This window comes from Ctenopharyngodon idella, chromosome 22 (assembly GCF_019924925.1).
Source record: "Ctenopharyngodon idella isolate HZGC_01 chromosome 22, HZGC01, whole genome shotgun sequence".
In the NCBI taxonomy this organism is placed as follows: Eukaryota; Metazoa; Chordata; class Actinopteri; order Cypriniformes; family Xenocyprididae; genus Ctenopharyngodon; species Ctenopharyngodon idella.
The window spans coordinates 22671112-22696676 of NC_067241.1; the positions used below are offsets into that span (position 1 = coordinate 22671112).

At 39.0% G+C, this 25565-nt stretch overlaps 2 protein-coding genes across 3 annotated transcripts; both read right to left on the bottom strand.

Annotated features, from left to right (window-relative positions):
• Positions 1 to 9512, bottom strand: fbxo30b (F-box protein 30b). 2 transcript variants are annotated; one of them, XM_051880135.1, is made up of 3 exons: positions 9328 to 9512; positions 3674 to 6049; positions 1 to 1655 (listed from the first exon to the last, which is right to left on the bottom strand). In XM_051880135.1, exons 2-3 carry the CDS (start codon positions 6002 to 6004, stop codon positions 1452 to 1454), a joined length of 2535 nt encoding a protein of 844 aa, XP_051736095.1. In that variant the 5' UTR covers positions 6005 to 6049; positions 9328 to 9512; the 3' UTR covers positions 1 to 1451. The 2 variants fall into 2 exon arrangements, with proteins under 2 accessions (XP_051736095.1, XP_051736096.1); XM_051880136.1 differs by lacking the exon at positions 9328 to 9512 and adding an exon at positions 9158 to 9317.
• Positions 9513 to 14174: 4662 nt separating this feature from the next.
• LOC127504958 (fibronectin type III domain-containing protein 7-like) lies at positions 14175 to 25091 on the bottom strand. The gene is made up of 12 exons (XM_051880134.1): positions 24925 to 25091; positions 24569 to 24826; positions 24090 to 24353; positions 23359 to 23619; positions 21895 to 22155; positions 21506 to 21766; positions 21148 to 21408; positions 20802 to 21062; positions 18405 to 18692; positions 17951 to 18187; positions 15794 to 15859; positions 14175 to 15024 (listed from the first exon to the last, which is right to left on the bottom strand). The coding sequence occupies exons 2-12, from the start codon at positions 24792 to 24794 to the stop codon at positions 14750 to 14752; spliced, it is 2661 nt and encodes an 886-aa protein (XP_051736094.1). The 5' UTR covers positions 24795 to 24826; positions 24925 to 25091; the 3' UTR covers positions 14175 to 14749.
• Between the last annotated feature and the right edge of the window lie 474 nt (positions 25092 to 25565).

Genomic DNA, 25565 nt, shown 5'->3' on the forward strand with positions numbered 1-25565 from the left:
TAAAGATAATAAAATATATAGATATATTTTAATTCATAAGTCAAAAACCACATGCATCTCCAACCAACAGCTGTACTGGCAATTTCTCCTCCTTAGATTTTAAACAATCAACCTAATAACCAAAAACCAGACTTCAGATAACATGGCTTCAGTAATACAATATATGGACTGCATTACAAAAAAAAAAAAAAAATCACTTCATTTTGATTACATGGAAATGAACACACAACCTTGGGCGACACAAGTTGAGAAGCCTAAAACAGCTCCTAACATGTAAACGCTGCATAGCTTTCCATAAACCTTCTATACTGTACGTAAAGGTGAAAATAAACACTTCTGTGGTTTAATTAGCTGCAGATCACACCTATAAATATTAGCTTTCACAAATGCTCACAGCACACATTCAAATGCAGACAGGTTAAAATATGTCACACATCACATATATGTAAGTAATAGAGCTCTTCTTTGTAATCAAATATAGTGTTATCTAAGCTTTCCCTCACTCACTCAATGGGAAACGCAATAGCAGAGTGTCCATTTGCTCCAGGTTAGTGAAGATACAGCGAGTCAGAGCGCAGCAGACAGCCACAAATTTCAGTAAAGTGCAAATATTGACTCTAAATGTTGATATATGGTTGGCATGCTAACCTGGCATGCTGATAGTTTAAGGTGTTTTAGTATGAATGCTGCAGTACAAAGTCATTGAATGAACTGTAGTTCACTCTAAGGTCCATTGGTGCCATTTCTGGATGAAGCCATTAAGGTCATTTTAAAACTGCTGTAAATGAAAACCCTCTTTTCTATGACAATGTGACAGAAAAAGAAAAAACAAAAACAAAACAGAAGAACAGCTCTGTAACCCAACATAGATTCAATTCTTGAGCATGACAGCTGTTCCTGGATCAGGGTGAAGCGAGCCTGTCTACAATATCAGCATAAAACTGAGCACAACTTATCTATCCAGAGATAATCACTGACGATCCAAGAAAGGGTCCTTTTTTAAAACAGCCACGATATCTTAACCAAACCATGCAAATATCCTATAGTGTGGATATGTATTGACAGGAACCGGAAGTCATTATCTGATTTTATCTGATTATCTGACAGAGATTACCTTGCTGTGTCAAGACAAATAAATCAAGTGCTATTCGACAGGTTGAGGCCCATATAATTGCACCAAATTAAGCCTCAGTGTTTACACTCTCTTAAACCAGTCCTCTGTCAGCACTGGTCTTGCTAAGAAAGCATGGGTGTGTGTCAGAGGAGTAGATGATTTTAGCAGATGAACCATTGCACTACACACCATCAGACCACATTATCTTTGATATATTAATAAAAAAATAATCTTAACATCAAAACAAAAAAATATTTTGTTTCCTTTTATTTACACAGTGATCGTATATTGTAGATTGAAGAGGTTAGGTATTGTAGTGTTTTAGTTATGTGTACTGTTATGATACAGGCTTGAGAACAGATCGGAGTGATCTGCCGTCTCGCGTGAGCTCTCTGGTCGTGCACATGCAGGGCAGTGGAACCGCCTCCACCTGTCGGAGGACTTCATTGTACGGGCAACGTTTCAGGTGGTCTGCCATGCTAGTGATGTCCGCAAACTCCCACCTGTTAACCGGGCTAAAGGCTGTGCTGAAACGCCAAACCTGCAGGAAAACAAAACAGTTACTTACGTAACCACTTAACAACAGTTTTATAGTAAAACTTGTTACCTGCTCAGACTGTTTGAAAAGGAGTACAGTCAAAAATAAATATGTGCAAACTGTTTAACATTACATAATTAGTAGGGCTGCCCTTGACTAAAGATTTTTCGAGTCGACTAGTAGTCATTCATTTAAGCGATTTGTCGACTAATCGCACGTGTATATTAAAAAGCCATATAAATCAAAATAATGAGCCTTTAATTGCCTATATATAATACATAGTCAATCAGCACTCAAACGCACTCATAAAGCTTGCCACAGCGTGCCGGCAAATGTAATGATTATAAATGTGTTTTGAAAAAAAAAAAAAAAAAAAGGAGACTGTCTAAACATTTTAATAATTTATTGATAATGTTTTCTGTGTTTTCAGCTGCAGAGATGACGTCGACGATGCTGACTCGTCACTCTGCAGTAGTGCACGTGCCTATATGCACATTTCACATGGATTACATAACCTGAGAATATTTGTTTTCCACTTGAATTGGTTGACAATCACTTGAGATTTCAAGCTTTCTAGTTTTGGTTTATTTTTGTAATGCGCTCCAGTTCAGGGAGACTGAGACGATAGAAAAAGCATCCCGTTTGTTTTCTTTATTTCACAAAGGCACAATGTTTTCTTGTTATTGTGAATTTACTAGGGGTGTGATGAGATCTTGTGTGATTTGGAGATTTCTCGTCGAGGTGAAAAGCAGTCTCGTAATGTTGCCATGACGGAGTGAAATTAGGATAGAATATGCCACCGCTACGTTTACATTACGCCTCCACTATCGTTTTGCTTTTTATAAAAATAAAAACCATTTAATTCAGTTGGAATAATGGTCACTTCAATCCCATCCAGGTCATCCAACACGAGCTACAGAGTCGTACGTAGTGCAGCAGGAATCAGAGTTCACTGATCACGTGACAGGAGTAAGTGACTAGATGACCGACAAGACCATGGCGGAGGATTCGTTGCAAAACAAAGCCTAAGCCTAAGCTATCTTAGGCTGGGCTGTGTAGTCGTAACCAACTCTTAGCTCTGAATCATGCTTGAAGAATAAATTTCGTCTCTATTTGCACTTTAAATATTGAGAGTATTTTGATTATGGTTGGACTTATTGTTTGCACTTAATAACCAAATAAGACTAAGAGAAATTTTTGTCATTCAGTTTTATTCATACAGTTTTTATTGCTATGATCAATTTTTTAAAAGGAGTTCAGTTAGGAGGTCAAAAGTTGTAGAAGCTCATAATTCATGTACAGTTCTAATGTCTGAAGAGACTCATAAAATCATACAGGAGAGAAGCCAGTCAGTTGAGTTTGTGGCATAACCTTTTACGGTGCTGTATTGTTGTCTTTTACTGTATATGATAGTTCATACTCAAAGTATAACTGAAATTACATTCATTACAAGATGTTTAGTTAAAACATTTAAAATGCATCTGCAGACTATTTTTCTAGTCATGTATTTCGTCATTGAGGATTTCCTAAAATACTGTGTAAAAATCTCGTCTCGTTCTCGTGAGCTCAATCTTGTGTCTTGTCTCGTGAGCTAACTTTCTCGTCACACCCCTAGAGTTTACACAAATAAAAGTAGACCCTGATGTATTACTCTTAACTGTATGACCAAATATGGAGGAATATTTTACGTTGTTTGAGCCTAATAATAGCACACATTTATCTAGGTTAAGTTGTAAAGTTGCTACTACTTACATGTTTCAAATGATAAGCCATATTTGAGGTCAATGGATGATAGGTGAACGTTTGGATTTCCTGCCCAACATACTGTAATTACCACAAGTACCCGCCGTTAACGAGCTGTCCCTCACTTCGCTACAAGGTTTTTTTCTTTTTCTTTCTGCGACTAACCAACTAATAAAATATTTGGTCGACGAATCCTCTTCTAGTCGACTAACAATTTGTCAAATATTAAGGGGCAGCCCTAATAATTTACATGTGGCCACTGTTCAGACATACTGTACCTTGTCTTTTATCTGCCAGGTTCGTCTTCCATCCAAATATTGCTTCTTTTCCCATTGAACCACCACCATGCCACGGCTCTGTAGCAGACTGGCACAAACATCTCTCATTGTACGAGACACCATTGACAGCTGACACAGGCTAAAGCCATCCAGAAATCGGGCCACATGTTGAAGTACTTCAAATGGCAATCCGCTAAGGTGATCACACTTAGGCTCTATTACAGGTTCTGAGATGGGTTTCACCCCAAATGACCTGAGGTGGCGATCATGAACAACCTTCGACCCTTGAGTGGATGGGCAGAATCTGCGCTGGGAGTATGTGCAACCATAATACGCTAACGGGCACCGGTGCTCCATCCAGCCATTGAGTCCAGAGTGGATATCTCCATGAACATTGCGGAAATGCGAGAGGAACTCTTCTCGACGGAAGAGCTGGCCGCACTCAAAGGTAAACATGGAGCCCTCTCGTGGAGCCCAGCTTGGGCGAGGCACAAGCTGCTCCAGCGTCAGATCAAGCCGCAGAGTGCAAAACGGACTTGGCTGCGAAAGGCGAGGTGCAGCTCGATCGCAAGCGGAAGCGGATGCGACCTCTCCGACCATCGTACTTGTTGCCAAGATGGCAGCAGGAAAACTAAACGTCTGGGTGCCAAAGTCAACACGTGTGCCTCCGAACGCATAGACCGTGTCGGATATCCTCCGAGCTCGAGGCGACTCCTCCAGGCAGAACAGAAGAGCTGCTGCCGTAAAGTCAATTTCGCCAAGTCCCATGGGGTCATCCACTGGCTCCTGATCTAAATCTGATGTGTCCACAGCTTTGTCCTCCATTTTGCAGCGTGGATTTCTATGGGGAAACATTTCGGTAAAGGACCCCTTCCGTCCATTAAGTGCAAGTGGCATAAAATTGCGCAGCAACTGAAGGTTCTGGAGTTTCCTCTCAAAAGCCCTATCTTCAAAGTCTAATGCCATCACGCTGTCTCTCTGGACAGTCAAAGTCTGAGCATGTATAGGCTGCTGCAGCAAAGGGGCTTGTGATCCAGAGGCCTCCTGGATCAAGAAAGCATGTTGGTCATGTCTGATCTCTGGTCTATGGGGAATTAATGGACCAACAAACTCCCAAGAACCTCGGGACTCTGGGTTTTGATGGTGTTCTGTGGTCGATTCTATTATGTGATCTACAATACTATGAGAGCCATTACAAAAACCTTGCCTATCTATGTCCCCTAACATGACTGGGCAATGCTCACCTGCTGCCTCATGAGCTAGACCATCTAAAGTGGTTTCTACATCATCAAATCCCCCAACAGCCCCAGGCTCAGCATCAACCTCCGATGTAACGTCCTTCATATCAACATCTGGAGACTCCGAAGTTTCTGACTGGTTGAGCTTGCCATTCTTGTTAACGATTGAGCCACTAATTGGCTCAGTGCCTTTGACGACATCTCCTAATGCACCCAGTGCACAGGCCAAGTTCCTGCCAAGTTCCATGAGTTTTTGGTGCTGTTGAGGCTGTAGATCCTCCTTTAGGCCATTGACTCCGCTGGCTATTTTATCACAGCTGAACCCGGCATCTTCTCTTGTCCTCACGTTTTCATGCAGTTCCCCATTGCGCTCCGGAAGTGCAGCTGATGCATTAGTGGTTGTGCAGTCTGTTTCAGAAGAATTGAGGTGGATCAGGACGTTAAGAGCTGCGGCCAGGCTTTTGGTTGTCTCCACCGTGGTTTGGTAGAGCTCTCCGTAATGTTCTTCTTTTAGACCATTAATCCCATTGGAAATCTTGTCTTTTGAACAGCCAGCCGTAGGCTCCATCTCAATGGTCTCCACCTGCATGCATGGAGTCTGAGCAACTGAGTCTAGACCAGGCTTTTCACTTTGTCCTGCTGCCTTAGTCTTTTTCTCTGGGCCACTAGTGGGAGCCAGAGAGACAAGTTTTAGTGACGCTAACATGGTGCGCTGGTCCTGAAGAGCGAGCGCCATGTCAAGCTGCTCCACCTCATCTGCTTCTTGACTCAGCCGCTCATATGAACGATAATCCTCATCATTCACTGGCCACCTATTCCACTCCATAGTGCAGCACACCACACCTGCAGGACACACCTCAAGGTGCTCTGCCATCTGGCCACGGGCCAGGGTAAAAGGGCATCCAATGCTGTGGTTAAGACATGGCACCCTTTCAAGCGGGCACAGCAGCTTGTGTTCAATAGCCTTGCAGCTGTGGAAGATGGCGCCGCATACAAGAGGGCAGGTGATGAGGTCACAGGAAGTGCCGGGCTCAGGTTTGACCATGCATCGCCTGCTTATGCAGGACATGCAGTGAATATGGGGCTCCTCCATTATTTAAGATGACAGCAGCAAGATGCAAAAGAGCAGTCTCAACCACTGCAAAACAATCAGAGGAAAAACTGAGATTAGATTCATCAACATGCAGGTTGTAAAACAAGTAAACTTTGTAGTTATTGACAAAGTAGGTAGCATCAACTTATAAATATAATATTGTAATTCTCAACTCTTTATTGTCATATTAGGAAGATTCATATGGCAAATAGAGAGCACTTTACCAGAGATGTGCAAAACTACATATTATCAAAATTGACTAGTAGGTGTGTAGTCTGAACAGCTGGTAGACTAGTCTTCCATTAACATAATGTCCTGTAGACACAAACAGGAACAGAGACAGCACAGGAACCTTGACACATTTTAAAAACTTTTCTATGTATCTTCAAAATTCATGGCCAGAGTTCATGGCCAAAAATGTCATCTGCATGTGGGTCAGTGACATGACGTGCATATTTTTGTGTCCAGGTGTATTATTTCTTTTAAAATTATTTAATAAATTCATGACATGTATCACTTTATTCTATAAAACCTATTTAGTTTGAATTCATTTTCAGTACATTTAAATAATAAATATTATTTTATGTTTTGGTATCTTAACCACCAAAATGTCAGGTGGCGCAACCGTCCACATAAATTAACAGTCTAAGAAAACTATGTAAAATTGTGTTTTAATAATAAGTCATTCAAAATACAATACCACGGCATAATTTTATGTTTGAAACCTTTAATTTAAACAAATAGTATAAATATCAGCAGTAGTTTTAAAGCTGTTGGGATAACTAAAAAACTTTTGTCTGGGAATTTGTATGTTCTTAAATGTCAGGGTGACACAACTGCAAACATGGGTTTTTTATTATGAGGTGAAATAACAGTAAGTGATAAGTAAGTAGTCATGATAATGCATCATCCAGAGGAGCCCAACTGATCTTTGTGGCAAATACTGATAAAATAGCTACTTTCAAGTATGGCTAGGTTGGGATACTTTCCATGTCTGGTGGTACAACCAATGTAAAACTAGGAAAATGCTATTTTATCATAAAACTCCTTATTGTATTTAAAAATTATATGTATGAACTTGCTAGCATAGGCAAAAGCTAATACAGGCATCCAAGTAGAAGCCTGTTCAATGTAAAATTAGTTGCAAAAGTCAGGTGGCGAAACCAGGAAGTCAGGTGGTTCAACTGCAACGAATGTGCCCATATGAAATAAAAACATAATTTAAGCTAAATAAATAATACATTTAAGCTAAGATTGTCTATTTTTGTTCTAAAATGTTACTTTTAAGTTAAAGATGTTTTACACTTTCAGTTATTTTTTATAATGATCTTTAAACTAACTTTAGATGCCACTATCGTATAAAGTAAAGAAAAAACGGTGACACTTTATATTAGGTGTCTTTAACTACTATGTACTTACATCAAAATATTGTCAGGTATGATGCTGTTTATGTTGTTTTGCAACACTTCTGCAAACACTTGTGCTGCTATTGAGGTGGATATGGGTAAGGTTAGGGAGAGGTTTGGTGGTATGGGTAGGTTTAAGGGTGGGTTAAGAGGTCAACAGTGTAATTATAGATGTCATTACAGAAATTAGTTACGGCTGTAATATGCAGGAATTTTTTAAAATATATAAATACAAATTTAAAACATGTAGTGCTTTCTATCAAATTATTAATTTAAATGTTAGTATGCGGTAGTTAAAGACACTTAATATAAAGTGGGACTGACAACTAAAGCATTAAAAATTATCCGGATCCGTATATCTTGCATACAGAAAAGAGACACGATGAATTTTGTTTAATAGGCATTATATTATATAGTGTTCCACTAAAGCTGTTATGCATTTAATGCTTTCAACATTTTGATGAATGCATTTTATATTTTATTTTAATTTAAAATTCTCAACTGACTAAATCTGATGATTGTTTCTGTATCAATATAAAACATGACTTTGTTGTTGTTCAAACACAATCGACAGAGCTGGGTAGTAACGGATTACATGTAATCTGGATTTTCAATTTACTACTTTTACTTCAATAGAGACTGGTGACTAAAACACTTGTATTTGTATTTTATTTTTATCTGTAACTGAAATCAAAAATAAAATCCAGTATTCACCATATCCCCTGTCATTATTAATGTTGTCAGGCGGCACAACTGATATTAATCAGGTGGTGCAACCATGTAAATTCTTGATTTAAACCAACAAATAATTGGTCAAAGTGAAAAAATGACTGAAAACTAGATTGTGATTAGTTATTAGCTATATTGAATGCATTTACTGGTATACTTGTATTATACTCATATTTTTCTGTCTTTAAAAGTAAAATCAGATGCTAAAGATACTAAATATCTGGCTACTGGGATGCAATAATTATAAATTAATATGAATAAAATTCATAAGCACAAAATAATATATGTTAGGCACTGTAGACACTCAGGGTTACTTTTTTTATGCCTTTTTTGAAGCTTTATTTGTCATTGATACATGTGTAAATAGACCAACAATTAAATCATTTAGGGGTTCAAAATTAATTATCTTCAAATTTATCATAGGGCATCCCATGTTGTGAATAAAAAGGAACGCTTACATATTGGTGCTACTTTAAAGGTAATCAGGGACATTTTTTACCATAATTTCAAAATCAATAAGTTGCCCAAATTTACCTGAATGTATCTTATGACACCTTAAGAAAGTTGGCAAACTAGATATCCTAAAATATCCTTAATAACTGATGTCTTTAATCTTATAATGAGATCCATAGCTGTCGTTGCCATTTCTCTAATTGATTTTGCTGAACTCTGTAGTGCACCCTGAAAAAAAGCATTAATTCAATAATGAAAACCTCTCTTGAGATCCTGGCAGACTCCTTCCAGCTTTATTGCTGTCTTGATTTTATCCAACAGTCTTCCTAGTTAGCATAAACAAAACTGGCCCTCTTGACTCATGTGTTGCTGCTGTGCCTCAAGCCTTTTTAGCAATGACACCACATTAAACCGTAAACCAAAAACATACAGACAATCTTTAAAGCTTCATTAAACTTAACCTTAAAGTTTCTCGACACACATTGGTTTTAATGTTTACAAAACAATATGTTGGAAAACAGACATCTGACAGAACTGAAAACCTTAAATAACCACAAAAACTTACATTCAGACATAACAGAATGAAGTTAAGAAGTGTCCTCATGATTGTAGTCGATATTTTGATCATTATTTTGTTGATGTTTAACTTTGTTTCACTTTATTTATTTGCTGCTGAGGTTAGCCTATTAGCTAGCTCAACTTTCTACCTTCAGTCAACATAAACAAACCACTCACCTTCCCACAGACTATGTCAACTAACTCCCCGCGTTACTCACTCACGCCCCTCTCGTGTTTTTTCACTTGTCCGGTTTTACGGTGAAACGGGACACTTTAGCACACTGCTGTATGATAATGTACACAATCATCACCGTTTGTCCAGTCCAAAAATACTCAATCCGGCTGGGACGCACGTCGATGACGTCATCGCGCAAAAACCGGGCGTCATGACGTGAGGGTTTATTTTGGCCGGGTATAATTTGTAGGCTACTGGAAATGTTTGCTTTGGTTATTTCTGTGATTTTTGTTCATTATTTTGTCCATTCTTATCATTGTGTATAGGCCTACTATACGATTTTTAGGTGTTGATATGGAACATTTTAGATTGAAAAATGATATTGTTATTAGGTTGAATGATATTGGCATTTGTATATAACGTTAAACGAAACAATGCTTTAAAAATTCAGAAAGGGTAGATTTTAAAATAGCTTTAATTACCTTTAACTAATTTATAAAATGAAATGTTAAATTTACCATAATTTTGCCATATGTCCCCCATCCTGAATTTTTATAACTTTATAACTTATATAGTAAAACCAGAGATACTTCACAAATGAATTTAGTAGCCTATTTATGCATACAAATGTTTATTTATTTATTTATTTGATCAGGTGATATAGACTACCATATGTTTAACAATTAACAAAATGTTTCATTTTTAAAAATTGCAATGGTCAAAGTGAAAGATTGAAGAATCAAATCGGTCTGCACAGAGCCGCTTCAAGTCCAACACACCTATTTTCTTCAATCCAAATAATAACCAACTAATCAGGGCTGCGTTTCTCAAAAGCACCATAAGCCTAAAGGCTGATTTATACTTCTGCGTCGAAACTACGCCGTAGCTATAACGTAGGCTGTGTATAGCATGCATAGCCTATAGCGCAACCTGACGTGCATCTCTCCAAAAATGTAACAACGCGTCAAAAATGCAGATTGGTCTGCTAGAACCTCTCCCTGCATGTGTAATTGCACGTCGACGCGGACAACGACACAGAAGTATAAATGAAAACCGAGCCGAGCGGACCCCAGCATACACTTTCAGTAGCATAAATACAAGTAGTCCGCGTCCGTGCTGTCCGCAGCTGTCTGTGTACGCATGCGAACTGGAGTATAACCGAGGCTCAAAGCCCAAAGTATGGTTCACTTTTTACACGTACGCGAGGGTCAGCGTACTCGCACTGCCAGATTTTTGTAACCGCGCGTACTTCTCCGCACAGGTCGCACATGCGCATTTTTTTTTTTTTTTTTTTTTTGCAGTAATTAGTTTATCCACAAGGTGGCAACCGTGCCCTGGGTGGTTGATTCACAAGGTAGTCGAAGAAAAACTGCATAAACAGAACAGACAGGAACGCGTGCAAGCTACAGCAACGATGGAGGCCTACATAGACGAGAGATTGTGCGAAGAGGTTAGAAAGTACCCTCATTTGTACAACTCTAGCATGAAAGAATACAAAGATGTTTTCATGGGTTGTAACTCGTTGTGAGAGATTGCTCAAAACTGCGCAGGCGTCGAATGCCTGTGTACGTGTATGAGTCAAATGAAGTATATTTTCCAAGGCTGTGCGTTCGACTGTGCACTTTCATTAAACACTAGTGTATGCGTAAAAAAATGAAGCATACCCAGGGCTTAAGTAGATCATAGAACCATTGGCACCAGTGGTCTCTAAAGATCAACTTAGCTCACGATGCTTTTGAGATACGCATCCCAGTTCAGTATCACTTACAGTCCGCAAGCTGCTTGTGGTGAAAACAACAGGTGCCGAGAAACTTTGAAATTTAGCCAAAATATCAGTGAAATTTAAATAAGCCTACTGAATAAGTAGGAACAATTGAGACTGAACGACAGGGCTATATATAGCCATGAATGAAAGAAGGAGTTCAACTATTGAAAGGTAAGGGGCCATTCATGTGGCCAGTATTATTGTCACAGTCTGAAAAAAGTGCTTCCCTTTCATGTCAACACTCATGTGTTTGGAGATGCCAAGCTTTAAGGCAGGAATACACACCTTTTGCCCAGATTTTTGCCCTAATTTACAGTGTCTTAAGGAGTAGACGCTGCCAAAAGTCTGAGCCAGAGTGGAGTCAGAGATGACAGATTTCGCAAGAAATCGCATATGATGGGCACAGACATGTATTGTTTTCATTTATCATTCTCGTAGTAAAGAGCCATGTTTCTGCATGAGTTTGTTGTGTTACGACTTGATGTTCTTCTGCTTCTTCTTATGGCGGTTGGCAAACAAACAATAGCATTACCGCTACCTTTTGGCCTAAATTTTCATTTCTATATGTGATAATTTCAGCACCTGCTTTGCTAAATGATCAACTTCCTCAGTCATTTCCATCCACTCCCACTGCCTAATTTATTTACTCTATATATATACTTAAAAGAATTTCACAGAACAGATGTCTTGTCTTGAGGACCTCCCCCTAATAAGGCTTGATAATGCAGAGAATGAATCTGAGCATTTCACCGCATTCATTGGTCGAGTGCCCTCCATCCACCTGATTTATAGCTAATAAAATTGCTACCATCTCTTTTGAATAAACTCCTATTTTTCATATAATCTCTTACCAATTTTAACTTAACAATGTGGGACATATACAGTTGCTGAAGCTTGACCTGTTTCAGGATCTTTAGAGCCGTCAGTGACAATTGTGTAGCATTGAGTAGTAATTCTGCTCTAGATGCTGTTTAACCATTACATACTTTGCTATTACTCTATTTTTATCAATAATCATTTCTTGAGCTAGATCTACTAATGGTATAAGGAATCGCTAAGGGGTGAAAATGTCAGTTTTGTGTCTAGCCATACCCCCAAATATCTTATCACAAACACTTGACCTAAAGCTTTGCCGTAGTTGTAATTTTACACTTTGATATTCTCTTTTTTGAGAAACAAATAACCTGTGTTTTCTACACTGATAAGCTCTTTTTTTTTATTATTATTATTTTTTTTTAATTTTACACCTTATTAATTGCACTCTGCATACTTTGTCACATAGGGATCATTCCTCCCTCTCTTCCACAGTTCTCCATCATCCACAAACAGAAACTTTTCAACTCCTGCACCAACCTGGGAAAAAATGTCATTAATCGTTACATTAAATAGGATGGGGCTACACATACTACCTTGAGGAGTAGTACTGTTTTCAATATAGTATGTTTTGGAATACAATGATCCCATCCTGACTTGAATAGATCTGTCCAAAAAGAAACTATGAAACCAGTTAAACTTTCACCCTCCTATACCCATCTAACCCAGTTTAATCAGAAGCCCTTCTTTTCACATTATATCGTAGGCTTTCTCCATGTCAGTAAACAGCAATAACTAAAACTTCCTTGTTAACCTTCCTGATGTCAGACTCTAGACATAAAACCTCATCCATAGTATTCCAAACTTTCAGAAACCCGCTCTGGAATAGATACATTTTTGGTCATGACCAACTCGTTGAGAACCATTTCACCTCGACAAATGAATAGGACTCTGAAAAAGTAATGTTAGATAATGATGGTAACATCATGTTTTTCTCTTCAAAGATAATTAAAACAACTGCCCCCGGTTTTACAAGATGTAATATCTGTGTGTACCCAGAATGTGTCTGTGAAGTTTCAGCTCAAAATACCCCACAGATCATTTATTATAGCTTGTCAAATTTGCCCCTATTTGCATATGAGCAAAAACACAGTTTTTGTGTGTGAGCTGCTCCCGGCCCCCTTTCCAGAAGAGGGCAGAGCTTTGGTTGCTCAACAACAACAAAGCTGGAGAATCTCACGCAGCCAAAATGAGAATTGTCAGTAATGCTGTTCAGGCCTTACATAGTTCAAACCGGAGTCGGACACTGATGGAGAGACTCAGGAAGAAGTTACAACTTTTAGAATGCAACTGGATGTTTCTGAATGGTTAGTCGATACATTTTTGTAGTTGCTGTGGAGTTGATTCAACTCATCGACTAGCATGTGCCGTCATGTTAATCTTTAGTGCAAATCCAGCGTTGAATTGACCTTCATTTGTGAAGCAGTCCGGTGTAAAATGACGGCATGGTAACAACACTCTGCTACAACTCTTTCTCTTCTCTAAAGCAGCCCAACATTGCCTTGCCCCCTTTGTGTGTTCCTGGGAGCAAATGTAAATTTTAGGATTAGTGACGTCACACCCAGGAAGAAGCTTGATGTAGTCCCTACCTGCTGTTTGTTGTAGTCCTTAAACAGATAATTAAATATCTCCCTTTGCACTGAACTTTGAGCATCGTAACTTTACAGATGTTGTTTATGCTCAAACAGCAACATTACACACTGACTAAAGTTAAAAAAGTGAAATCACAATCAACCATCCTTTTACAATATATCAGAGCCAATGTATTGTCTCAAGATGCACACCAGTAATGCTTTTTTTTTTTTTTTTTTTTTCTAAAGAATGTTTTTAAAAGCTACTTAAATGTCCTAATTGAACTAAGGCCTAATCCTGGCTCAATCTAAGCCCTGGTTGTGAAACCAGGCCCTGATTTAATAATTTTTATCATAAGCTCAAAATAAATGTTCAATTATGATTTAATTTATTTTTAAATAAAAAATACATGAATTTTAAAATGTACATTTTTGAGAGAATTTCAATTGTGTCACAATCCTGTGTACTCCTTCGGCTTTCTGAGGTCACACTGGAGGAAAAATATCTTGATTTCAGATTGTTGAAGAAAAATCATTTAGAAGAAGAAAAGCTTATTGCTTTATAATGGGGGATTATAAGAAAAGATGAAGATGCAAGTTATTAGTACATCGCTTGGCTCTTCGTTTGAGTTTTCATTCACAGACTTTAATTCTTTCATATGGCTTTATAAAAAGTACTACTGCAGATTGATAACAGAGCTACAAAGCTATGTAAGTTGTATACATCAGATAGAAAATACAATGTATAAAAATAAAATAAAAATAATGCTTGATAAATTAACCATTTATTTGATCTAACTACATAAAGATTCAATCATTTTATGATCTGGTTACAGAAAATGACTTTTCAAGATAAATGCAAAACTTTCTTAAAAAACTAGAAGTTACATGTTTCTATGGTCAATCACATATATTCTTCATTTTAAGTGACCTTATCTTTGCTTTTCAATCAACAGAAATGATTATATATTAGATATTACATTACAGAAATTCAATAATTTGTTTTATTATGATTGGGTTCATTAGAAAAGGATTAGACATAATCAGTCAAGGATTTTAAATTATATTTGTTTAAATTTTCTGATAGGACAAATAGGCTGATTTTGGTGTCTTTTTCATTGTGATCATGGAACATAAGAAAGAGAAGATTCTTGTTCAGAGATCTGAACGCTCTGTATCTACATCCCTGTCCAGTCCACCCGGCAGGAAGCCAGTTTACTCAGTGGTGACACACACAGGTTGGGAGTAGGCGCTCTGGATGCTGCCGTGTTTGGCAGACACGACGACGCAGTAACGTGTGGCAGGTTTTAGGTCAGTAACTGTGGTGATCTCAGTCTTGTACACGGACAGAACCTCCTCCGCAGGCAGAGACGGGGTGTCCTCAGTTAGGATTAGGGTGTAGGAATCCGCGCCTGTCACCCGAGACCACTCGACCTGCAGTGACTGTCCTGTCACACGAGCAACCTTCACCTCAGGGACGGACAGCTGCTCTGCGGAGGCAACAGCGTTTGATTTAAGATATGACTTCAGTTTGTATATAATGCTATAAGAACTGTCCGGAGAATATATCACCAAGACTATATATACTTTATATGTATCATGGCAGTATTTATTGTACTGCCTTTATGATGATGATTAAAAAAAAAAAAAAAAAACATTGTATTACAGTATTTTATAAAGGAAATCTAATGAGAAAACACAAACATACAGACTTATTACAGTTATGAGAATTTTTGGAGAAAATGTGCTTAATTGTCATGAAAATATGCAAAAATATTATTAATGGTTCTAAAATAGACATTTTCTTTATGCAAAATATATTTTATGTATTTATTTTTATTTATTTATTTTTTTGACCTGAATGTGTTTTTGTGAGAGCCACCCACCTTTAGCTTTATGAAAATCAATTCTCATCCTCAAAAAATATTTAAAGTCTTGTATATCTGTTGGCTATATACAGTATTTGGCTACACTTTATTTTAAAGTGTCCTTCTTACTGTATAATTAATTATACATTTAAGTACTGAGTAATATTAATTAACAACATGTAGGAATAGGGTTTCGTTTAGGATTAGTTTCATGGAATTATGTGTAATTTACTGTTATTACTATGTACATGTAAAATGTGCGTATTACAAAGTAGCCTACGTGTAGCATGGACACTGTAAAATAAAGTGTTACTATATATTTTTATATAGTTATTTTTATATGCTGTGCTCTTAATTATTGAGCAGTGAATGTGTCTGTAGATCATCTCACCAGGAGTCAGTGCTGCATTCAACTTTGCATATCTCAGATTTCTCTTCTGACGGTTTAAGGTTTGGCCTGTAAAAGATTTGTGTTAATATTGTTTCATTTTGCATGTACAAGATTAAATAAAGATGTACCTGCCAAATGCACTTACCTAAAGTAATATGTATTGTTAAAATAATAGTTAAGCTCAAGTTCCACTAAAATAGTTTACATTTTTCTCTCAGTTCATTAAAATAATTATACCATGGTATGTCTGAATACTTGATTCTGACTGCCTGGAAGGTGTGCAATTAAAGCGTACTGTATATAAAACGATTAGTTCCAGTGCTTGATTCTGATTGGTCAATAGCTGTGTTTTATCCACGATAAAATGATTTCGACCGCTTCACCCAAAGGTTCTGTGTATCACTACACAACACCCTTAGCAGCAACGTAAACATATGTCTGTTTTCATTGATATTGTTCATTGAATCTCACTGTATTATGTAGAGTATTGTGTGAGAGAGATCCAGTGAGCAAGTGTACCTGCATTTAAGCATTTTCCTTCAGGTCAGTCCTAGCGCTAGTTAAAACATTTTTCAGTTGTGTCTTGCTCCATATTCACAACAAGTTTCAGTTCTTTCAATATAAAAGTCTTCGCTACTGACTGATACACTCATTAAGACAATCTTTGCCGCCATCTAATGGCGTAATAATGTAACTTCTGTTGGTGTTCACGGTCAGGGACTACTTTTTCCAGCGGAAGGAAGGCTTATCGTGATTTACTTCATGAAAGTTGCATTGATACATATTTTTGGCTTTAATATTGTTAATATTGTGTTTGTGTGGTAACTGTTTTATAAAAGCAATAAGGTGCTCGAGGCTGCCGTATTGTGAAAAAGTCACAGCAGAAGGGGTTGCAGACACTCTCAGGATACAGCACAGCCTCTCGAACCTTATTGCTTACTTAATGCTCAGGTAGTTAGTTCCAAGTCAGTTTAATCACTGTTCTATATTAATGCGCTTGTTTCACTGAAGTACACACACTGAGATCGCGCTGTGCACACGCAGAACATTCAGGAGCACAGAGAAACTGCAACTTTTATTCATAAAATAACTTCGCTACATATATTTCTCAACAACATTGCTGGTTTTGAAGTAATTAAACGCACAGCTTCGTTGTTAACATAGAGACGCTGAACAGACCCTGGTAATGTTGCGGTAATTCACACACGCATCTCTCTCTCTCTCTCGATAATGAATTCAAATAAATGCTATCATTCATTCATTCCAATAAATATTCAATCGTATGCACTACTTTATCTCTGTGTCTGATTCAAAGCGGGCAGAATGCTTGATCTAACGAGTCGTAACTGACGAAAATAACCGCCATTTTTACACTTCAGGTCACATATTGCGCTGCAAACATCATTAACGGCTTTAAGTTGTCAGTGCTGGCAATGACCATGGTATAACCAGGATAATTCACGGCTAGCTGTGCACTATTAACACTATTATGAGTTTCTTGTATAAAATGAACCAAATTTAATTACTGAGTGAGTTCATAAAAATCAGAATCATCCAAAATCAGTGCAAAAAATTATGGGCCAGATTTACTAACATCTTTTGGCGTTAAAAAACTAACGTTAATGTCGGGATTTACTAAAGACACACAGTGCAAAATCAGTCCTGAAAAGGCGTCCTGAGATGTTTTTGCGGCTGACCTTATTGCATATGCATTTGTAGGAGTTTCCCTTTCAGACGCAAAATTTATGGGAGGAGAGTATTTAAATGATTCATGCAACGTGATTTACTAATCTTTGCAGTCGTCAGTTTACTGGTATTTGCACCATTATTTAACGCCCCAAAAAAGCATGTCTTAACCCAATTTACGACAGAGAGCGCGTGGTAGAAGGGAGAAAATATTTTCCCCTCATATTAATTTCTTTGGAATGCCAGAGGAAGACGTTATCTGAACATATCTTCCCAACGCTAATTTGCGCTGCTCTTATTAGACTGCGTTGGTCATTACGTAAATGATTGTGACCACGTCTGTGTTCGCGCAAAACTTGCCACTCCCATCGCCGCATTTGTGGAATTAAGCTTTCATGCTAATTTGCCCCGTTTAGTAAATCTGGCCCTATGTCTGGGCTTAGTTATGAACCACATGTTACTTCTTCTTACCAGTAAGGACTTTAGAGGCAAAACTCTCTCCTGCACCGTTCCAGGCTGTCACAGCAACATCGGAGGCCAGCAGGCCGGAGACCTGACAGCTGAGGTCTGAGGTGAGACAGACAGGCACCTGACCATCAGAACGCAGCTGGTAAACCTTGTATCCTGTGCTCAGAACTGACGAGCTCCAGGACACTGTGGCGGAGGAATGATCACCCGTGAAGGTGACGTCCATCGGCGGACAGGGCACTAAAGGTGAAAATAGTAATAGATCAAGTCAGAGAATATTATCTTAAAATGCTGCATGTTCTTTGACAGAGAAGGTCTGTTTTTATATTTAGTATGTCTAGATGTTTTTTAAACACTGGCTTGACAAAGATACTGACATGATATCATTCTTCTGAAATCCATCTGCCTTAGACTATTTAAACTTTTTTTTAACAAAGGTAAACTTGTGGTCTAGTACCTGTGACTCCAGTAACAGCCTGAGAAGGTCTGCTGGTCCCAGCTGAGTTTTGTGCAAGGACTGTCACATTGTAAGAGGTGCTACAGGGCACAGGGAAATCAAAGTAGTTGCCGTTTGTCCAATAGGATGACACGTCCATATTAGACTGTGGGTTGTCTTGGATATGGCCGGTCACCTGCACCAGGTACGTGACGTTAGGACAGTCCACAGAATTCCAGGAGACTCTGATTAGAGTGGCATCGCCCATCAGGTGGGTTCTCACCCTCACGGTGCCCGGAGGACATGGGACTACAGGGGAGTTCAACAGAGGGTTAATTAACAACAGGCTTGTTATTGATAACTAACAGCAAAGTTATCAAAGTAAAATAAAGCTGGAATATAAGTATTAGATGAAAAACTAAAATTAAGGGCTTTTCACACTGTGCTTATGCTGCATTTATCCAATCAATGACACTGACACTGCAAATATGCAAATTAGAACGTTAACCCAGGGTTTAGGAATGTACAATGTGAAACGTCAGTTTATGAATACTCAGGATGAATTGTAACCCCGGGTAAAGTATGAGCAGTGTGAGATGTGAAGCAAGATAACCCAGGATTCCATTTACCCGGGGTTTAGAATGACGTAGGGTTAACTATTTAAAGTGTGAAAAGCCTTTAGAAATGTTGTAAGTTTAACTTGAAGTACTAAAATGACAAACAAAAATAGAAATATTTTAGAATATAATATAAAATATAATAGAAACATTAGCTAAATAGAAATATTTTTTTTAAAAATAATAAAAATGACAAAAGTATGTAACAAAATTAAAGTGGGAAAATGATATATAAATTGTATACACAGATTACACCAATTAAGGACTAGGACTGCACGATTAGTCATTCAAAGATTGCGATCTTAATTCAAACACCCACGTGATCTCATTCCTAAACTACAATGATTTTTCTGTGTCTATTAAACCTTTGGTAAAATCACAGCAGATCATTCAGATCTGTGTTGGTGCTGCCGTTGATCCAGAGAGAGCAGATGTCATGTGAAACAGCTTCACAAACAGTCTTTTCAACCTCACAGTATCATTATTTCTGTTTTACAGTAATTTAAACTATCACAGAAGAACCGGGATAAAGGTTTATAGTTCGGATATAAACACTGATGTCTACAGAAGCGATCAAAATACCGTAAATTACCTTTAGTAAGTAACATGGTCGTTTCAAATCACTATTGTATCAGTTACATCATTACATCATTGAATCGTTCATTCAAGAGATTTGTTAAAAAAAGCTGATTCATCCAGTAATGAAACAAATGAAGACTTTATGAATGAGTAGGGGTGTAACAATATATCTTGTCACAATATATCGCATTACAAAAATGCAACAATATCGTATCGTGGATAGTGACAATGTGTTGTGCGTAGTTCTATCGTGACATGAGGGTTAGGGCTGCAAGATTTATCGCAATTAAACAGCACACGATTTGGCAAAGGCTGGGGATTATTTTTTATGCGCAGCTTGTCAGAGCTGTACAGGTCTGTGATCAGTAGTAAATGCTTCTCCATCTGAAAGCCAGAGGGCGCTCTTGCGCAGAAACTCCAAATATGCCCTGCTGCAGAAGTAGATCCAGGAAATCCCTATGGGCATCATACTATCGCTGTAGCTGAATACAGAAGATTGAAATGCTTTCATTGATTTAACATGACTAATAAACACACGACTACCTTATTCTGTGTAAGAAGCCTCATCAACTGTCGAACTGTCATTATGAAGTGAGTTTGAATAAAAACATGTTATTAAATATTGTCTTTTGTTGGACAAGATGCTTCTCATGTCTGGATGTTTGACGCGTGTTGCTTTTTCAAATGTACATTATAAGCGACTCAAACTCGCAGTGCTTTCAGATGGATTAGCATTTTTGCAATTTCATGATCGCACTAAGAATCGTGTCATTTTTCTAATCGTGATTAATCATGCCCTAGTTACACCCTTATGAATGAGTAATCGATTGATTCATTAATTCAAATTTGAAATAGACTGCAGCAATTAACACTTTGTCAGAACCTTTAGTAAATTACATGTTATTTTTTTTAGTTGTCTTCAGAATCATGGCAGAATCGTGATCTCTGTTAGAAACAAAAAAATTGTGATTCTCAATTTTTGCCAGAATCGTGAATTATGTGAATCATAAAAAAAACACTCAAAATTAAAACATGCAGATGTAATTTGGGAGAGAAATTGTGCTTGACTGAAAATATCCTGAAAATAATGCCACAAGAACACAAGGAAATGTCATTTTCGTTATGCAAAATATTTCTTGTAGTAATGTCATACTAAAACAGATATAAAAGTTTTGTGTATATATAGATTGTGTAACATTCTCAGACATGTGTGGTTGTATACCTGCTCCCCTCTGGACTGGCACAGTGAGGGAGCTGTTACAGGTTCCATCTGAAGCCTGCGCAGTGAAGTTGTACAGTGTCCCACACGTCAGTCCACGGAGGCTACATGAAGTGCCCGTGGTGTCACAGTGAAGCGTGTGTCCATCCATGGTTTGGGCCCATGTGAAGTACTGCAGGGAGCCTTGGCTCTCCTCCCAGGAGAGTATGGCAGTCCTGGTGTCACACTGCACCGCTACACTCATGTTCTGTGGCGCACAGGGCACTATGTAGAGCAGAAGGAATACAGTATGTCAAAGATTTCACGCCAAAATTAACACTTTTCATTTAAAGCCAATGTGCGGTCTCACCAGTGTGGAAGGTGACCTGCTGACTGGCCAAGCTGGTGCAGTTTCCAGCCGAAGCAGTTATGCTAACGTCGTAAATCTGTCCACAGTGCAAGTGAAACAGGGTGCAGTTGTTCGTGATGCTTCTGCAGGTTCGCACATCTCCGTCTCTGCTGCTGGCCGTGAGCGAGTATGACTCGGCAACCAAAGAGGGTGACCATGATGCCATCATGCCGTTTGAGTCACACACTGGATTCACTGTGACATTCTGAGGAGCACAAGGTGCTGTAAGAGAATTAAATAGAGAGGAGGTGGATGTGAATTATGAATATTTTGTGCAGCTCTCAAATCTCACACATATACAATGTGTCTTAATGTGTACCTGTGTGCATCTTAAGAGGAGGACTCCGCAAGCTGCTGCATTTGTCGGAGGACGCAGAGATTATAATGGTGTACTGCATTCCACACTTCGCTGTGGCGAGGTCACAGGACGTGCTTGTGCTGTTGCACATCAAAATGCTTTGGTCATGACCTTCAGCTGTGGCCACATAGAAGGAGGACCCTTCATTCAGCTGCCAGCTAACTGTTATATGGCTGCTGTAACAGTCCGTGTGTGCAGTGATGGAGGTGAGGGCGCATGGAGCTGCAGACAGAAATGACAGAGATCAGTGACTGACAGACATGGACAGTTGGTGGATGCAGCTTGAAAGCTCTGGGTGTTACAGTCTATAATTTTAAATGGAAGGTTAGGTTGTTTGAGTGTGTTTGCACCTGTCTGAATCTGGAAGGAGTTGCTGGGTCCGCTGTGGCAGAATGAGTTCACAGCAGTGATGTGGAAGGTGTACGTGGCTCCACATAGCAGGTCAGGAACATTGCAGTGCAGATCTGTAGCTGAGCAGCTGGAGTTAGCTCCGCCTCTTTCCACTGCCAGCACAGAGTACGATTCTGCCCCCATCGCTTGTAACCATGTCACCCAGGCTGAGTTGGTAACACAGTCCAGGTTTCCTGCCTCTCCGTGTGGAACACAAGGAGCTAAAACATGCAAATGCAATCTGTTAGCTTGCTAGGATCAATAGGCATTTCCACAAAGACATCCTTTCCAGTAAAAAAAATAAAAAAATAAAATAAAAAAATTAACAGCATTTTTCTGTAGCTTCTGTGACAATACACTACATAGGGTACAATGCATATGGAGCCTCTAAAGGGACATGGTGATGGGAGAAAATGCAAATGCATATTAGTGCCTGACAAAAAAATTAACCTTTGAACACATTAATGATTTACCTCATCCATCTGTGACCCACTTGGAATTAATTCAGAAGATTATTTTTTATTACTTGGCCCTCCCGACTGGCAGATTGTCCGCGGATCAGTGTTAATTTTGACAAGATTTCATTTAGTTTTAGTCATATTTTAGTCATCTGATTTTTTTTGGTTTTAGTCTAGTTTTAGTCAACTAAATGATTTTATCTTAATTTATCTTAAAATTAAATAAAACCACTTCTCATAAAGAAACAAGAACATGGTCTTTTCAAGTAATGATATATTCATTATAACAACTTGCATACAACATTCTTCATTCTTTCAAGCAGACATATTTATTTGTATAAATTATAGAGTAATTTTTATTAAAGCTATAAAGTTGTTCAGTCAAGAGTAGTGGGTGATTTTCTTTTTTTTTTGTTTTGCTTAACATTAATGATGGACAGCAGCAGGTTTATTAAAATTGCATGGATCCAATACACTGATGCACATCCTATATTCTCCAAACTGTTTACGTTCACTTAAAGGGTTAGTTCACCCCAAAATGAAAATTCTGTCATTATTTATTCACCCTCATGGGTCATTCTAAACCTGTAAGACTTTTGTTCATCTTCGGAACACAAATGAAGATCTATTTGATGAAATCTGAGAGATGTCTGATGGAAAACTAATCCATATGAATCAAGCAGTTTAGTCCAAATGTTCTGAAGAGACTCTATCGCTTTTTTTGATGAACGGATTTAATTTAGACTTTTACTCATGTAAACATTGTGAATGACATGAGGGTGAGTAATTAATGACATAGTTTTCATTATGGAGTGAACCTTGGATATTTTTATAATGTTAAATAACCAAAAAATATTCATCAACGAAATTAACACTGCCGTGGATATAACCGTGATCTGCGCATCACTAATATCTGCATCCTATATCTTTGGTTTATTGGTAATTTTGTGTTGTTGTGAAAGTTACCTGAGGTAACATTGACAGCCGTGCTGGGCTGGCTCTCACAGCCACCCCTGACAGACGTCACAGTGATAGAATATGATTGTCCGCATGGCAAGCCAGTGATTGAACAGCTGGTGCTAGTGGAATCACATGTCAGCAAAGCTCCTCCACTGGTCGCTGCTCTCACATGGAAAGATTCTGCATCTGGATTGGCTACCCATGTGACAGTCATGAGGCCAGCAGAGCAGTTCACCTTCACATCTACGGCCTGAGGAGGACAGGGCGCTAAAAAAGAAAGACACCTTTCATACATCTGTCCTTGGTGGTGGCTACCAGGATGTTTCTATGCATTGCTAAGTGGAGGTTATCGTGTTGATATGGGGTTGCTAAGATGTTCTGAAGTGGCTGCTTTGAAAGTGCCATAGTGTTTACACTAGGGGCTTCCATCCCTGCTCCTGGAGAGTGACCTTCCTGCAGAATTCAGTTCTAACCCTTCTCCAACACACCTGCCTGTAATTTTCAAGTAACCCTGAGCACATTTATTAGCTTGTTCAGGTGTTTGATTGGGGTTGGAGATGAACTCTGCAGGGTGGTAGCCCTCCAGCAGGGCTGGAGACCCCTGGTTTACACTCTTCAAAAAGCTACAATGCCTTACTTAAAAATTAAAAAAAAAAAAAAAAATCACACATCATCTTAACATTACATAAAGTGTGTATTTTGACAGCCTGAGATGCATACTGGTGAGTGCCACTTACCAGTATGCACTTGTGTGAACAGACTCTCTTCGCTGCTGCATGAATGGTCCGTGGACAGCACTGACACATTATATGTCTGTCCGCAGAGCAGATGCTCCAGATTACAGTGAGTCATGCTGCTACTGCAGTTGGCCGTATGGGTGCCGTCCACGGTGATGCCCTCAGCCTGGTAGGACAGCGCCCCACTGGCACTTTGCCACGTCACAGCCGCAGAGTTAGACAGGCAAACGAGAGATGTTTGCACGTTGGTAGGTGTACAAGGAACTGAAGAAGAGGAGGAAGATGAGGCATTATTATCCATAAGCATGGTGAGGATCAAAGACAGACGATTACATCAGAAAAGCTACTATCTGTAGATCTGATAGTGGCACAGTGCTGCTGTTGAATAGTAGTGCAGGAAACGCTGTCATATTCTGCATTCCCATTTGTGTGATTGCATGTTGATGAAAGAGTAGTGTTATTATGGGAAAATTCCTAACCTGACTGTAATGTTGAAAAGGCATTTTGGCTGTCACAGTGGCTGTCCTGGGCAGTGATTGTGAGGTTGTAGGCTTGGCCACAATGCAGGTTGTCTAATTTGCAGCTGGAGGTGGGACTGCTACAGTGTGTTTGGTGCCCATCTGGACTGGATGCATAGACCAGGTAGGAGGCAACGTCCTCTCCTTGTTCCCATGACACTACACCTGTGTGGCTGCCACACTCCATTTGAGTGATGATTCCCTGTGGCTTACATGGAACTGTACGGTTGCAAACAAGATGATCATAAATATAATGATAGGAATGGACAAGAAAATTAGTTCAATATCTGTGAATTATGTGTGTACAGGCATCCTACCTGTGTCCAGCTCTATGCTTAGACTCTGTGCACTGGTACACGTGTGGTCGGAGGCAGTCACGCTGATGCTGTATGTGAGTCCACACAGTAGATCAGTGAACTCGCATGTGGTGCTGGTGCTGTTGCATGATGGCGCAAAGCCCCCGCTGCCCTGAGCGACAGCAGTGTACGAGAAAGCTCCTTGGCTAGGCTGCCAGGACACAGCAACCACACCTAGATTCACAGCTCAGGTTTGCCTGGATCTGGTTGGGAACACATGGCACTAGGGACAAAATAGGAATTGATATTTGGCACTGGAATTGCAGTGGAAGATGCTGTCACTTTCATAGAGAAAAAGTTCAACTGCACTTTATTGTGCTTTATTAGAGGTCACCTACCTGAATGCATTGTTGTGATTGAACTCCTTGACACATTACATTGGTGGCCAATGGCAAGCACACTGATGTTGTAAATGGAACCACATACAAGGTTGGGCACAACACAGGAATTATTTGTGGTGTCACATCCTGTCATCTGGCCACCTGTGCTAATGGCATGAACCTCATATGATTCTGCCCCCATACCAGGATTCCACTGCACATGGGCAGAGTTTGAAGAGCAGAGCAAATTTGACTCCACTTGCTGAGGTGGACAGGGCACTG